This window comes from Epinephelus moara, chromosome 16 (assembly GCF_006386435.1).
Source record: "Epinephelus moara isolate mb chromosome 16, YSFRI_EMoa_1.0, whole genome shotgun sequence".
NCBI classification, from domain to species: Eukaryota; Metazoa; Chordata; class Actinopteri; order Perciformes; family Serranidae; genus Epinephelus; species Epinephelus moara.
Genome location: NC_065521.1, coordinates 17,822,266 through 17,837,168, shown reverse-complemented (window position 1 = coordinate 17,837,168; position 14,903 = coordinate 17,822,266). Strand labels below are relative to the sequence as shown.

At 43.8% G+C, this 14,903-nt stretch overlaps 1 protein-coding gene across 1 annotated transcript in view; it reads left to right on the top strand.

Moving 5' to 3' along the window:
• bsna (bassoon presynaptic cytomatrix protein a) overlaps positions 1-14,903 on the top strand; it is a 190,626-nt gene that overhangs the window by 172,542 nt on the left and 3,181 nt on the right. The window contains exons 9-12 of the mRNA XM_050063867.1: positions 1,301-3,797; positions 4,696-5,190; positions 9,806-10,158; positions 13,876-13,974. Coding sequence (XP_049919824.1) covers positions 1,301-3,797; positions 4,696-5,190; positions 9,806-10,158; positions 13,876-13,974 — 3,444 coding nt within the window. The remainder of the gene's footprint in view (positions 1-1,300; positions 3,798-4,695; positions 5,191-9,805; positions 10,159-13,875; positions 13,975-14,903) is intronic.

The following is a 14,903-nucleotide window of genomic DNA, read 5'->3' as shown; positions in this document are numbered from 1 at the left end:
AGGCTTGGTCTAAAGATAAAGTAACCTCTGTGGCTGCTTTATTGTGTATACTTGCTGAAGTGGTAGAAACCTATTTTGTTTTCAGAACAGCATAAATTCAATAAGACATGGATTCAAAAAGGTGTTGGTAACATCCCTTATAGTTTTAGGTCCAAACCGACTCAATAGCACTTATTATGTATCTGCCATAACTTCACGCCGCCACCTCCTAATCCATAACTGAAAGGAAATTTATTCCTTGACAGTTGCAAGGTGATTCATTTGCAAAATATGTTTAGCAAAGCTTTTCTATTCATACAAAAGCCATACAGTCACACTCATTCGAAGCAGACTAAGACCCATCTTTAAAGACCATCTCAGCTTTTAAAAGATAATTGGTTTGGTCCTGCTAATTATAAAGTTATATTTTAATCAAAATTTTAAATAAAAGACAAATGTTGTCAGTATTACAAAATATGGGGCAGAGAGTTTGTCATGTTAACCTTGTTGAAATACAAAATCCTGAAAGCAACAACCCATCAAAAGAGTTTCCCAACAATTTAAGATGTTTGCTTGGATGTAGAAGATTAATTACCAGAAAACTGCACCGCAATTGGCACACATTTTAATGTTCATGTATGTCCTCTAATACAAACTCCACTCTTGTTTCCTGTTGTCCTTGTCTCTGTGTCTATATGTGTCTCCTTTGTCTCCCTCGTATATCCCTGTCGTTGTGTCTTTTCCTTGTTTCCTCTGTCCCTTGACCTTTTACTCTTTTTGAGTTTTCCTCCCTCCTCTTCCTCCTGTTCTATATTCATTTCTTGTGCACACCATCTGTCCTCCCACCTCCTTCAACTTTCTTCTCCCACTTTGATTCTTCTCTATGGATTTTCTGCTACCACCTTTCCACTCCTTTCTACCTCTTTCCCATCTACCTGTTCCCTCTATCTATCGTTACCCTACTCTACCTCCCTTCTTTCCTTTTCTTCCCTCTCTGTCTTCCCCATTCTTCTCCCACACTCTTTCTCTCTTTATCCTTCCTTCTCTTTAATCCTGTCGTCTTCCTCGTTCATCTGTCTCCTTTGTCTGTTACCCTGACATGTCTTTGTCCACCTCACATTCACATTTGGTCACCACAAATGTTCCATCTCCTGTCCCTCTAAATTTAACTTGCTTACCATCTTATCCCACTGATCCTTCTCCACACCCTCCTGTTCTTTTGTTTTACTTCTCCGATCCCTTTATTTCCATGCTTCTGTGTCTCTCCATATTCTCCTGCTCTCCCATCCCTCCCTCCCTTCCTCTCTTTCTCTCTCTCCAGCTGGCAGCCCTACAGCAGAGCTCACTCCTCCGCAAGGTCAAGCGAACCCTGCCCAGCCCTCCTCCGGACGAGACTACTGCATCGGCTCACCTGCCCATGATGGCACCTGCCCTCCAACAGGTCTACCTGCCCTCCGTGCCCAGCCTCAAGCCCAGCTCTAGGTCTGGCCTGGCTGCCAAAGCCAGCCTCCTCAAAGACCTCACCCACGAACTGAAGGCCGTGGAGCAAGAGTCGACCAAGCTGAGAAAGCAGCAAGCTGAACTAGAGGAGGAAGAGAAAGAAATTGATGCTAAACTGAGATACCTAGAGCTGGGGATCCATCAGAGGAAAGAGACACTGGTCAAGGAGCGGGAGAGGAGGGATATTGCCTACCTGAGGTGTATGGGGGACACTAGGGACTATATGTCTGACAGTGAATTAAATAACTTACGTTTAGCAGCTGCAGCTGCATCACATGAGACCAATGGACTACTGTCAACGAGGCCGAGCACTGCCCCTCTCAGCCAGTTCACCAGCGACCTCAACACAGCAGCCCAGTACCCACCCACCTCATCCTTTCTCTCCTGTCAGTACCCCCAGAGCCAGCCGGCTGCACCAACTCCGCAATCAAGTGTGCCGTACCAGTCTTCGACTTTCAACCAGCCTCCCTATCCAACAGTGTCTCAGTCCCAGGCACTGCCACAACCCACACCCCTCCAAAGCCATGTCCCCCCTCCAGGACCTTCTTATCAGTCTCAAACTTCCTACCCTTCCCACACCTATCCCCAAACTCAGCCCCCATACCCCCAGACAGACATGGGGTTACCAGCTGCACCTCAGCCCCAGCCTGGGCATACAGGTTTTGGGCCTGCGCCCCCTGGTCAGCCCCCATACCCCACCCACAGCTCACCCTATCCCAGCGCTGTGTCCTCCTACCCCAGCCAGACTACCCCGTACCCTGGGCAGCCCCAGGCTGATATCCTGACAGTCCACCCAGGAAGACCAAGGCAGACATCGCTGGCCGATCTGGAGCACAAGATGCCCACCAACTATGAGACGATCAGCAACCCCACAGTCGTGGTCACCACCACGGCCCAGGACGCTACATATTCCAGTGCAGCCCCCTCTTATGGTCAGTACACTGGATCGACAACCATGGCCAGCTCCTATGGGCCATATAGTTCAGCACCAGTGTCCAGCAGCTACGGTGGGTACTCTACCATGCCACCCAGCACTTATGGCCAGTATACTTCAACTTCAGCTAGTTCATATGGCCAGTACACCACAACCACTGCTAATACTTATGGCTATACCACCACTACAGCCAGCTCTTACGGACAGTACACTTCTACAGTTTCCAATGCCTATGGGCACTCTGTAGACAGCCCCTCCACGTACAGCACTGCAGATGGGATGTATGGGGCTCCTGGCTTAGAGCAGAACATCCCTAGGAACTACATGATGATTGACGATGTAAGCGAGCTGACGGCAAAAGACGGGCTGGGCACGACGACAGGGGACATGATGCATCATGGGCGTTACGCGGGCGACATCCACGGCCACGGCAGCACCATTGGCAGCACGACGCGTGGGGGAACTGGCAGCTCCTCGTACGGCAGGGCACCTGAAGAGGAAGCAGCGATGCAGGAAGAGCTGTACGACCACCACGGCAGGGGTAAGAGCAGCTACAGGCACGGACCTCTAGGGGGCAGCAGCAGCAGCGTGAGCTCTAGCATGGGTGGGGGATCCTCCTATTACTATGACTATGACTACAAACATGGCAGCCTACGCTCCGGGGTACAGAAACCTTCGCCGTCCTCCAGAAGCCTTCTGGCTCCTGCTGTCATGTCCTCCAAGCGCAGCAAGCACAGGAAGCTGGGGAGTATGGAGCAAAAAATCTCCAAGTTTTCCCCCATTGAGGAGGCTCGAGATGTGGAGGCAGACCTAGCCTCCTATTCCTCAGCAGGAGGTGGGGCTTACCCCTCCTCTCACATTCGAGGGCGCCAGCTGATTGAGGACTACGGCTTTAAGAGGAATACATATGAGGCACCAGTCACTGGCACCAGTCATGGTAGTCGATACTATGGTTCAATGGTGGAGGAGGACGATCGGATATACTACACCTCCACCGGCCGCTCCCGTTCCACTGGCTACGGCATGGACAAGATCTCAGCCAGAGACTACTCTGGGTATCGCAGCAGATCCTATGAGAGGGACGACCGCTCCTACCGATCAAGCTACAGCAGGGGACGCCACCCAACCCGACAGTACTCTGAAGAGGAGAGCCCACTCAGTCCCCTGGGGAGGTTCATGGGTTCTGGGCGATCATCAAGCTTAGGTCCCGACCCGTACGACAGTCGCAGCAGTAGATATCATTACTATTATGGCCAGTATGGTTCCAGCCACTCGCTTCCAGACGTGCAAGACCACATACGGGACCTTCCCCGGACTCATGTCTACAAATCGGATGATACATACATTATAGACGATTATCATTGTGCTGTGTCAGACAGCGAAGGTAATTGTGGGAGCTGAATGCCCACACAGTCTCACTACCTTCTACTGCCCCCACCGTTTATCTAAACGTCCCCCACCCACCCAGAGGCTAGGCTTAGCAAAGAGAAAGAGAAAGAAAAAGAGAGACAGAGATAGCCGTTGCATGCTGATGTTTTCTTCTTCCTGAGAGTCAGTTGGAGCTCTCTTATCAGTGGACTGCTGTCTGTCTGTCTGCCTGCCTGTCCGTCCTTCCGCCTGTTCGTCCAGTCGTCTGTCTGTCCAATATTCGCATGGTTCTTCGGCGTGGTCGTTTTCTTCGTTCGCTACACTCTGATTCACTTAAAAGGTCTTCTTTGCACGACACAGATGCATTGATTTTTTTTTTTTTACAGGGTTTTGTCTTTAATCATGCCGTTGGCATTGATGTTTAGTTTACATGTATTTTGATTTATGAACTATTTGTCTACACTGCAAAACAGTCCCTCATAGTCACTTCTATATTGAAACATCTTTCAAAGAGGGCCAATAACAATTAACCTGAACGATACCATCAAGACTGCAAGGCAGTTGTTTAAAATATGTTAAAACATAAAATTATTTTTCATGTCGTTGGCTTTAAATTTGAAGCTGAAACATTTGGGCACAAAAACAGCTGCCAACACAGACTGTTTTGCAGTGTTTGTTTTATCCTGTTCATATTGTCTTGTAATGTGTGAAGGCGATGTGAAGTGTATACTGCATGGATGTAAAACTTTTATTTTTATTTTCTGCCTTTCTTTCTGTGTCTCCCCCCCCCCCCCACTCTTTTCTTTTGCATGCGGTTGGTCTTCTTCTTCCCGTCTCCTTCTTTCTCTCAGCCTGCATGCCGCTGTCTCCAAACGACATGGAGATTGACTGTGATCTGCTCTCGGTTTCCAAAGCCTACCATCTCGGCCAAGAAGAAACTGACTGGTTTGAGAAGCCACGCTCCAGTTCTCGACACTACGGCAGCCACTCATCTGGGAGGAGCAGGCACGGTGTCAAACACACCTACCATGATTACGATGAGCCTCCTGAGGAGGACCTGTGGCCCCAGGATGAGTACGGCCACGGGCGGCACTCTTCATCCCGTGACCACCGTCACCATGGCAGCTCTAGCCGACACTCATCCGCGTCACGTCATTCAGATGAGCAGAGGTCCTCAAGGTCATCTAAGGGACACCCAAAAGACCCATCGATGCGCCACGACCCTTCAGGTCGATCTTCATCTTCAGGAAGGCGTGGTGATTCAAGGTCTGGTGGGTACCACTCATCGGACTACTCCAGAGATCCATCTGGGCACCACCACGGACAGCGCTCCTCCAGACAGGGGGACCCTCACCGATCCTCACGCAGCAAGTCCCAGCAGCAAGTGGACATGCAGGGTCAACCACCAGGTACATACCAGTAGCTTTTAAGTTTTAAAATACCTTTAATTTTGTGTAATTTCCCCTCGGTCCCTTTGACTCATCCGCAAATCAAAGGAACAAAAGCTTCTCTATTAGTAGTGCTGTTTACACCAAATTCCTACCCCACCTATGTTATGTAACTTAAAAATACTAACATCCAACAATTATTCCCTCTTTTGGGGTGGCAGGAGTTAAAAATAGTCATCCTTAACATTTGTTGTGTGATGCTTTCACAATGATGAAAACTGATGGAGAACAATTAGAGACATAATAGGATGTAGATTCGACAGGATGATTTTTTCCCCCTGTGGCAGCTCCCATGTTTTTAACAAATGATGTACAAATACTTAGACATTCTATTATTTCTAATGGTTTGAAAAGATTTAGCTGCTGTGAACCGGGAAAAAAAAAATCTCCCTGGGGAGCATGTCCCTGCACCCATCTAGGTTTGGGCTGAGCCCCAAATGTTTCTGTCTGGCTCCACCCCTGGTGCATTTAAGGCACCTTTACACCTTGTGTAAAATGTTTTTGTAATTACATTTGCACTTTCAGTGCAGAAGGTAATCTATATTTACAGCTCTTCATCTCCATTAAATGTCCAAATATTTGACAGAGAGAAAAAGACCTTAATGTAGCTAATTGTTTGTTTGTTTGATTATTCAGCTGATTTAGTGACATATTGATAATTTTTTAAACTAGCTTTCCATCTTTTTAACAACTTAGAAATAATGGCATAATATTATTAGGTCAACTGAGCATTGTGAATACATTTAAGAAGTAGTAAAAAAAAGCATCATTCAAAAGTCATTTGCTCATTCAATTTTATGACTAGAAGGATATTAGACCTCATTCGGATTCTTGCCAGTGTAGGCAGTCTGGCAGCTGGCCAGAATGTGCAGTGGTGCCAAAATGTCTCTATTTAAAACAAATTATATGTCTGTGACTTGATATGTAACAGGCATATTTCTAATTCCCATTTAAGTCACACCAAGTCAGTTTTATTTATACAGACCAATATCATGAATCACAAATTTGCCTCAAGGGGCCTAACAATGTTAAGGCACACAACACCCTCTGTCCATAGAACCGTGATTCAGACAGGGAAAACTCACACAAAAAAACTTTTAATAGGGAAAGAAAGGAAAAAACCTCAGGAAGCACAACAGGGGAGATGATCACTCTCCTAGGACAGACATGCAACAGATGTTGTGCCTACAAGATAGACAAACATTATTTTAGATTGCACAAGAGACAATCGGGGTGAAAAAATTATTGATAGTTCAAGAACATATTTGTAAAATACCTCATTACCACCACTGAGACCCGGAAAGAGGACAAACCACACAAATACAAAAGAGGCACAACATTCACACAAATATCAGACAGAAAATAAACACACAAAGGGAGAGAGAAACAAGGAAAAAGATCCAGATCTCGAACATCTGGAATGAGGCACCGACAGCATGAGGAGAAAGAGGTCGGTCCCAGGATGGCCAGTGGTCCAGCACAGAGACGCCTGAGTGGAGAAGGAGAGGAAACAAGGGAAAGAGTGAATGAGAGACAGAGGCACACAGCTGTGTTTGTGAAACAACAAACAAACAGTATGTTAGAGAAATGCAGAAAGTTTACAGTATTCCAGTCAGCAGGACAAAAATGGACTATAGCAGTAAGCTTATTGATTCATATTAAGACTGACTTGTTGGAGGGGTATTGGAAACAGGTACCAGGCTTGAAATAATCAAAGAATGAGCAACTACTGAAAGCTAAGGTGAAAAGATGGATTCAAACACGTCATCAGAGTCCCACTGCCCCACTGATATCAATAGGGAGTTTTTTCCAGAGGAAGGAGGCACGACAAGGAAAGGGCTGCTGATCTCTTTTTTTAACTGCGGGGACAGACAGCACTGGCCAAGAGGCAAAATATAAAGAGAGAAAAGTAAAAGGCCAAGAACAGAGCCCTGAGGTACTCCATTTTTTGTATCAGAAAATGTTGATGTAGTTGGGAGGGCATTCATCACATGCTGCATTTTAGTAGTCATCAGCTCCTCCCAAAAATGAATCAAGCAGTCAGTTAATCTTTGGAGAAATCAGAATTGCTTTTTAACCCAGTAATAGTGATCGGTTCTCATGAAAAAGGTCTCAATCAGCGTATCCTCATACAATGGTTCATATGATATCCTACGAAATTGCACATACAACAGTTGGTATGATATCTAACCAATTAGCACCCAAGGAATGATGTTACCTACTCAGTGTAATGTTATGTACTTAACAAAAAGTTACATAAGTTAGGTCCGGGCAAGTAAAGTTACTTTGGTTAGGTTTAGAAAATGAAACATGGTGAGGACATACCTTTAAAAAAATCAAAGCTTACTCAAAGTTCAAAGGTCACACGGCTCCGAATACCTGTCTCCTGGGGGAAGTCCTGTGTTTCGTGACCGATCTACAACTCCTTCCTGCCTTGATACAGACTGCTTCCTTCTTTACTCTGGTCAGTGCATTGGTCACATGATCACAGCCTTCCCAAATACATGGCTTATACGCAAATTGTTTATACACTAATGATTATGTGGATTATATTCAAATTTTGGTGCATTACTTAGATAACAACACTGCATGAGAACAGATTGCTCAAATACAACCAGTTAAGGGTTACTTAAGTAGGCTGGACCCACCTGGAGGTGGTGAAATAGCAAAGTCCTCAACTGGCTCTGAGAGGCTGTTTACAAATGAGCCTTGACCTGATTGGACCAAACACCCATCAGGCTTGGCTGAGCTGGAGATACTGTTTGACTGCAGTAATAACACGTCTGCTTTCTTGCATGGTTAGCAAGGGTCTTTCCTCCTCTAAATGCCTTAAATTCAGTTTATTTAACGCAACATTATGTTGGAAATATTGTTCAAACAAACCAACCAAAGTTAAGTCCACCGTCAGTTGTCAGAAGGCTATCTCAAAAGCTCTGAATAGCCTACTTTGATGTATTACAGCCCAAACAGTTTGAAATACAAGATCAGCTTCGAATATAACTTGGGAAATTACTATGGCAATCATACCATAAATAGAATGTCCACATGTTGTAGACGTGTTTCTTTTTTGTTGTCGGTGTTGGACGTTTGGAAAATGATCCGATTGTAGTTTGGGTACTCTGTTCACTCTGTGGGTGCTTCTCCCGCTAGAGTTGCCACTGCTAGCACTAGCCATAAGCTTACCGCATATAAACTATAAATTGTACCTGATGGTTTTATCTGCTCTGAAGCACTGGGATGCACAGCCACGTTTCTGTCTGCTTTTTTTGCAGACTGACTGGTTTTAGGGCCCCACACTGCACAGTGTTAAAGTCACGCATGACAGCTATGACCTGCAAACAACTACAGTGCACCCAGCTGCGTATCTGCTGTAGCTGCAGTGCTACTGCTTTAGTGCTGCACCATGCTAGAACCACAGTCTACAATGATGCAGTGTCGAGTGGTGGTTTTGAAAGCTGACTAGTCTACTATTCTGTGAAACCCCTAGTTAGGTGTTCTTTCAGATAAGTACAGTTTTAACCACACGAGAGCCATTCCAAAGTTTAAAATGAGGTTAGTTTCCTTTTTGTGTTATTTATGATCTAATGTTACTGATCAGTGAGCTAAATCTTATGAGCTACTTCACAGATCGTTGAGTCACTCTGGATAAATGAGACCATGCACCATACTGAATGAATGAAATGATAATTCTATAAATGTATCCCACAGACCTAAAATAAATTTCCCAAACTATGGTCGGCCCACAAATTATTACTGGTGCAATAATAAGCTGTGATCCTTTGATAAGATCCCAGTGAATTTCTATTTGGGTCTGAGGCAGAAATATTTAATATCCCCTGTTTTTCAAACAGTTTGATGCTCTTTTACAATCAGCTGTCCCCTCAGGGATCAACAGTTTTTAATTAACTATATGAAGCGTAACTTTTCGAAGGAAATGTTTTCTCTCAGGGCAGCACTGTGGCTGTGTTCTTAGCAGTGTACTCATTAAATCGCTGGTTTGATCTTTGCTCACAACATTTGTTGCATGTCGTTCTCTCTTTCACTGCTGCTTCACCTGTCAACTGCTTTTGTATACATTGTAATGAAAATTGAAATGCCATTGTAATAATGAGAAAGCCCTTTTGTAGAATAAATACTGCAGCTCCTTAATCAGCAGATTAGAGTTTTAGTTTCACAAAAGCAAAACTTTCTCAGAGGCAGAAATAATCTGATTGGATGAGTCAGACCTCCCTGACTGGAGCTTATCAGTCGGGGGTTTCTATTTAGGAAGTGCTCAAATAAGAAAATGAACAGATGATGCAAAGATCACAGATGTATCGACTGAATCCTTTGTGCACACATGATTACTTTGAGCTGTCAATAATTTGCAGTTTGACAGCATGTAAAAGTCTGGGGGGTGCAGAGTACCACTGATATTCTATGTTGTTTTAGAGTATCTACTGTGACAGGTGACTGCTGAATTTTGTGCTTTCTTTACTCTTTTCTAGTTTTTCTGGTAAAATGAGACAATTCTGGAACAATGAGCAAAAACTTTTCATTGATAAAAAAATGTTCCACCCTCCCTTCCTCCACCCAGGCTCCTCCAGGTCTGGCAGCAGCTCTGCCCGGGCTCAGGGCCCCGCTGGCGGGCCTGCGGGACCAGGGCGGCAGGGTGGTCCAGGCTCCCAGACAGACGGAACTCAAGGACAGAGAACCCAGCTCCAACAACAAGCTCAGACATCAGCGGCCAGACCGGGGCAGCCCGGTGCCGCAGCGACTACCGGCCCTCAGCAGCAGCCCCCAGCCCAGGGACAGGGCATGGGCATGGGCATGGGCATGGGGCAGGGCATGGGGCAGGGCCAGGCCAAGCCAGGGCAGATGGGACCAGCGGGTGGACCCATGGGACAAGCCAGGCAGACAGGTCCTGCAGGAACCACGCCAGCCACCATGGTGAGTTCAGAGAGGGGAGACTAGTAGAAAGAAATTATTTTTTTCTTTAAACAAAAAATAAGACTTCTTTGAGGTCATGTTGTGTCTTTTTTTGTTGTTGTTTTGTGTCTTTTTTATTGTTTTGCCCTTTTTTGTAGTCATTTTGTGTCTTTTTTTGGTTGTTTTTTTCTGTCTCATTTTGTGTCTCTTAGAGGTAATTTTATTTTTGTGTCTCTTTTTGGTCATTTTGTGTCTTTGTATTTGTTTATGCTCCTCTTCTAGTTATTCTGTGTCTCTTTGCATCTCTTTGTTGTCTTTTCTGTCTCTTCCTGGTAAGTACATGTTAATTTGAGTGACATTTTGCAGGTTGCAAGCTTGTTTTCTTTGTTTTCAGAGGTCACAAAATAAGTGCCTCATGATCATGACAAAACTGTCTCCTCATATTTTGTCATCTCGATGTTACAAACCATTTTTTTTATCAGGAAGTTGTTATCGCACTCTATTCATCCTGCTCTTAATAATTTACCATTCTCCAGCACACAGTTGTTTGCTCGTTCATCCTCCTGCATCATTCAGTCCTTCATCCTATTCATCCCTCCAGCCTCCATTCTCCTCTTCCTCCCAGTCATCAGTTTATTTGCACCAGCTCTTCCCTTCACCCTCAGCCCTTACTTTCCCTTCATCCCCCTGTGTCCCTCCATGCTCCCGCAGATAAGAGCTGGTCCATCTCCTCCCAGTTCAGATGGTTTATTTAAATTCTGCCTTGCCTCCGTTGGCAGGCCTTATCTAACACTGTGATTAACACAGAGGCAGCTGATAACTGAATGTAGCTGATTCACTGTCTGCGAGACGCTCAAGAAATTGGCCCTCAAAATGTCTCCCTACAAAAAATCTATTGCACTCTGCATTTACTCCACAATCATAAATCCATGCAAATCTGTTTGCTATTGCAGTCTATGACGTGTAACATGAAGATTCAGAAAGTTTAATGATTCTCTTCCTGAGTCCATTCTCTCTCTAGTAAATACATGAATGTGTTGCCAGTGAAGTTCACAAAGCCACTGTCACCACGTCTTAAAATTATTCACGACGGTTTTTCACTGCTGAAAGGCATTCATGATTTTCATATTGCTTCATTGTTGTACTATCAGCAGGGAAGCGAAGTGAAATAATTCATGTGGTCTGATATCAAATTCTGCAGGAATGTGTCTTGGAAATGATTATGAAAGCTCTGCTGTAAATGAGCTCCGACAGGAAGCCATAAACAGTAAATAGTACTTGTCATGTGATTATTATTCAGTCTGCAAACTCATACACTTACACTCTTATGTTAGGTCCATTGTGTAATTAAAAGCATTGATTAAGTGGCTGTAAATAATGAAAAGCTGCACCTTGCATCCTAATGCACCCCCTCTGCTTTGCTGCGCCCAAACTGGAGTCAGTGGTTCAACAAATACAGAATATTACGTGATTGTTTGGCAGCAGTCCGGTGTCTGTCACGTCAAGTCAAGATTATTTACGGAGTGCTTTTAAACAGGATTGACACAAAGAGCTTTACAGAAAACAGAGGACACAAAGTAAGAACATAAAAATGGAGAGCGATCAAAACAGGGCCATATTTCCTGTGTTCAGATAGAACCAACTGTTACGGTGATGGATATCAGAAAAGGTCTGGTCTGCATCTTTCCTGAAGCCATTCTCTGTTAGTCCAGCAGCAGCAGCCACTGTCGCCTAATGTTGAGGGCAGAGCTGGAAAGAAACGCAGAAACACAAAAGCTTTCTAACTGCTCACTGTGACTCAGCAGATATCAAAATGTCCAAACCAGACCACTCAGACAAAGAGATGAGGGGGAATCATGCAGGAAGATGTGGATGTCTACAGTGGCAACATTTGTGAATGTTTACTGGGAGTTTACTGGAAATGTTTACTGGGATCAATTACTCTGTAGTCATGCACCACCTTTAGATTAGTCCAATTTAAAGTGCTTCACTTGTCACTGACAATAACAGCAGAGCTCAATACAAAGAAATAATGAATAATACAAACATGTGTGAATGAAAGTCCAGTGTTGACCTTTGGAACAGTAATTATACTGTTTTACACTGTTTTATATCTTGAACATGAGCTTTACTATTGTTTTTTTCTAAAAAAAAAAGTGCTCTAAAAATAAAGTTCTTATTAATATTAATAATCAAAGTAAGATGCACAGGAAAGCAATCCTGTAGGTCTTCGTCAGGACTTTTAAAACCTTTGTTAAAGCCCTGATGAAGACTTACAGTTGTCCAAACATGGTGCCTTTATTAAATTATTTAGCCACTACATTAAAGGCTTTTTTTATTTCCTTCCTCGTTGGTGTATTTTCAGAATGCCTGGATTGCCTTCCTGTGTATCCTGTTCTTTCTCCATTTTCGAGGAGCAATCTGACAGATTGTTTTGATCTGTGTTTCATTATACAGCGCAACCAGTCATCTCTTTTCCCTAATAATTCAAATAATCGTAACTCAGGGTACACCTTCTGGCTTTTTCTTCCATTCCTTTTTACTGCATGTCATAGTTTGCTCAAGTGTCATAGAATTGCAACAATGGAGGAAAATGAAACTGAAAATGAAACAAAATTTACATTGCAATTCTGCCTGAAATTTCTAAATAAAAATATAAATGTATTTATTAAAATAAAAATACAAAAAAATCTGCTTTAAAGGAATAAGAATAAATGTAAAGTAAGGGGTTAAAAAATAATAAAACAATAAATAATCTGATATCAAGGACAGATATCCACCAAAATACAAAACATAAAACAGAAAATCTATCAGTAAATGCCAGACTTAAAAAAGTTGGCTTTAATGTTTTGATCTTAAATTTATAAAGCACTATTTTTCAGTTTTCCTCAGATTTTCTGGGCGTGCAATCGTCTCATGGCCTATTTTGACAATAAAAACAAGATCATTTCAGTGATGAAATATTTGGCCTGATATTTCCCAAATGTTTTTATTCTTATTCTAAAATACTCTCAATCATAATATTTTGAATAATTTTTTTTTTTTAAATTTTTTTAATTTTATATACTTTATTAATCCCCGAGGGGAAATTCAATTTTTTCACTCTGTTTGTCAATTACACACAGGTCCAAACACACACATGCACAAACAGGACCTATACATGCACTAAGTGGAGAGATGTCAGAGTGGGCTGCCCATGACAGGCGCTCAGAGCGGTTGGGGGGTTCGGTGCCTTGCTCAGGAGCACCTCGGCAGTGCCCAGGAGGTGAACTGGCACCTCTCCAGCTACCAGTCCACGCTCCATATTTTGGTCCGGACGGGGACTTGAACAGGCGACCCTCCGGTTCCCAATCCAAGTCCCTATGGACTGAGCTACTGCCGAATAGACCAACCAATCAAGATAACTGACAGCTGACTTTGTTGACGATGTTGAAACTCCCCATTCACTCAGTCATCATTCATGTCAATCAGTAACGGTATCACAACACAATAAGGGAGCAGTCTCTCCACCTATTTCTTTTTCTCTCCTTTCTGTGTGCATCATGAATATCTGAGCTATTTCTCCCCCACTGTCTTCAATTACCAACAGTTTTACTGTGAACAGGTATACAGGCCTACTGAGATGTTTGTGTGACTAAATGATGAGCTCTGTGTTTCCCCTCCACCGTCACTCCTGCTGTTTCACTTTCTCACAATCTCTCTCTCTCTCTCTCTGTCTCTCTCTCTGTGTCTCCGCAGACCAAGATCGACACGCCTCCAGTAACAGCCATCGGAGCAAAGGCAGCACCCGTCATGGCCACAAAAGCCGCCCAGCCCCCACTCACAGGCATAGGTACAGTACATTCATCACACACACACATACACAGAGACTCCCACCACCACTCTTATGTCTCGCCAGCTGCTGCCCACTGTGTCTGTGTTATGTAACTGGTGTGTGTCGTCTCATCTAATCTGAGATTAATCTGTGGGTAATCCTACTGTGGAAAATCCACAGGAGGGGTTCCACTTAATGGCAGCAGATCAGTCTGAGTGTGTCAAGTCACCGCGTAGTGACTTCGTCAGTTAATTAATTTGGTGTGAAGTAACTCAGTCAATCTGTTGAGTAGGTATGGTCAGTTTCATTGAAAATTCTGGAGGACAAATGTTGATCATTGTCACTTGCTAAATAAAATATTTAATAATTGATCATAAGTACTGGCAGTGTTCTGGACTTCATTTTAATTTTTTTTAGGAATAAAAATAATTTTCTGATGATGAGTGTGTGGTCAGTGAGGCAGACCTTTAGCATAGCTTTGCTGGTAAATAGTTCGTAGGTTAGTTAGATGGACAGCAAACAGAGAGCATGTCTCAGTTCATGGCTGAAAGCTACAACAGCACATCCGTAGAGACAAAACAGATGGAGCCCATCAGGAAGCCTGTGTATGTTTATACAGAGGAGACCTAATGAGTAAAGAGGGGGAAAGGCTGACTGGCAGGGCCGGGAAAAATACAACAGGGGCAACTAGTGCAACTGATGGACGAGACGTCTTTGGTGCTGCCCACTCTGTTTGATTTACAAGTGATTTTTGGAAAGTGCAATGAAAAGACACAGAGCACTTGACACCACAGATGTCATCGTAGAAAAAGAAAAAAAACGCACACTGACAGATGCCATCTAATATTAGACCTGCACAGATACTGACATCTCTTGTCCTCTTCAACTGTCTCTGTCTTTTCTTTCCCTCCCCTCTTTGTCTTGCCTCTTCCCTGTCGTCCTCTCTTCATCT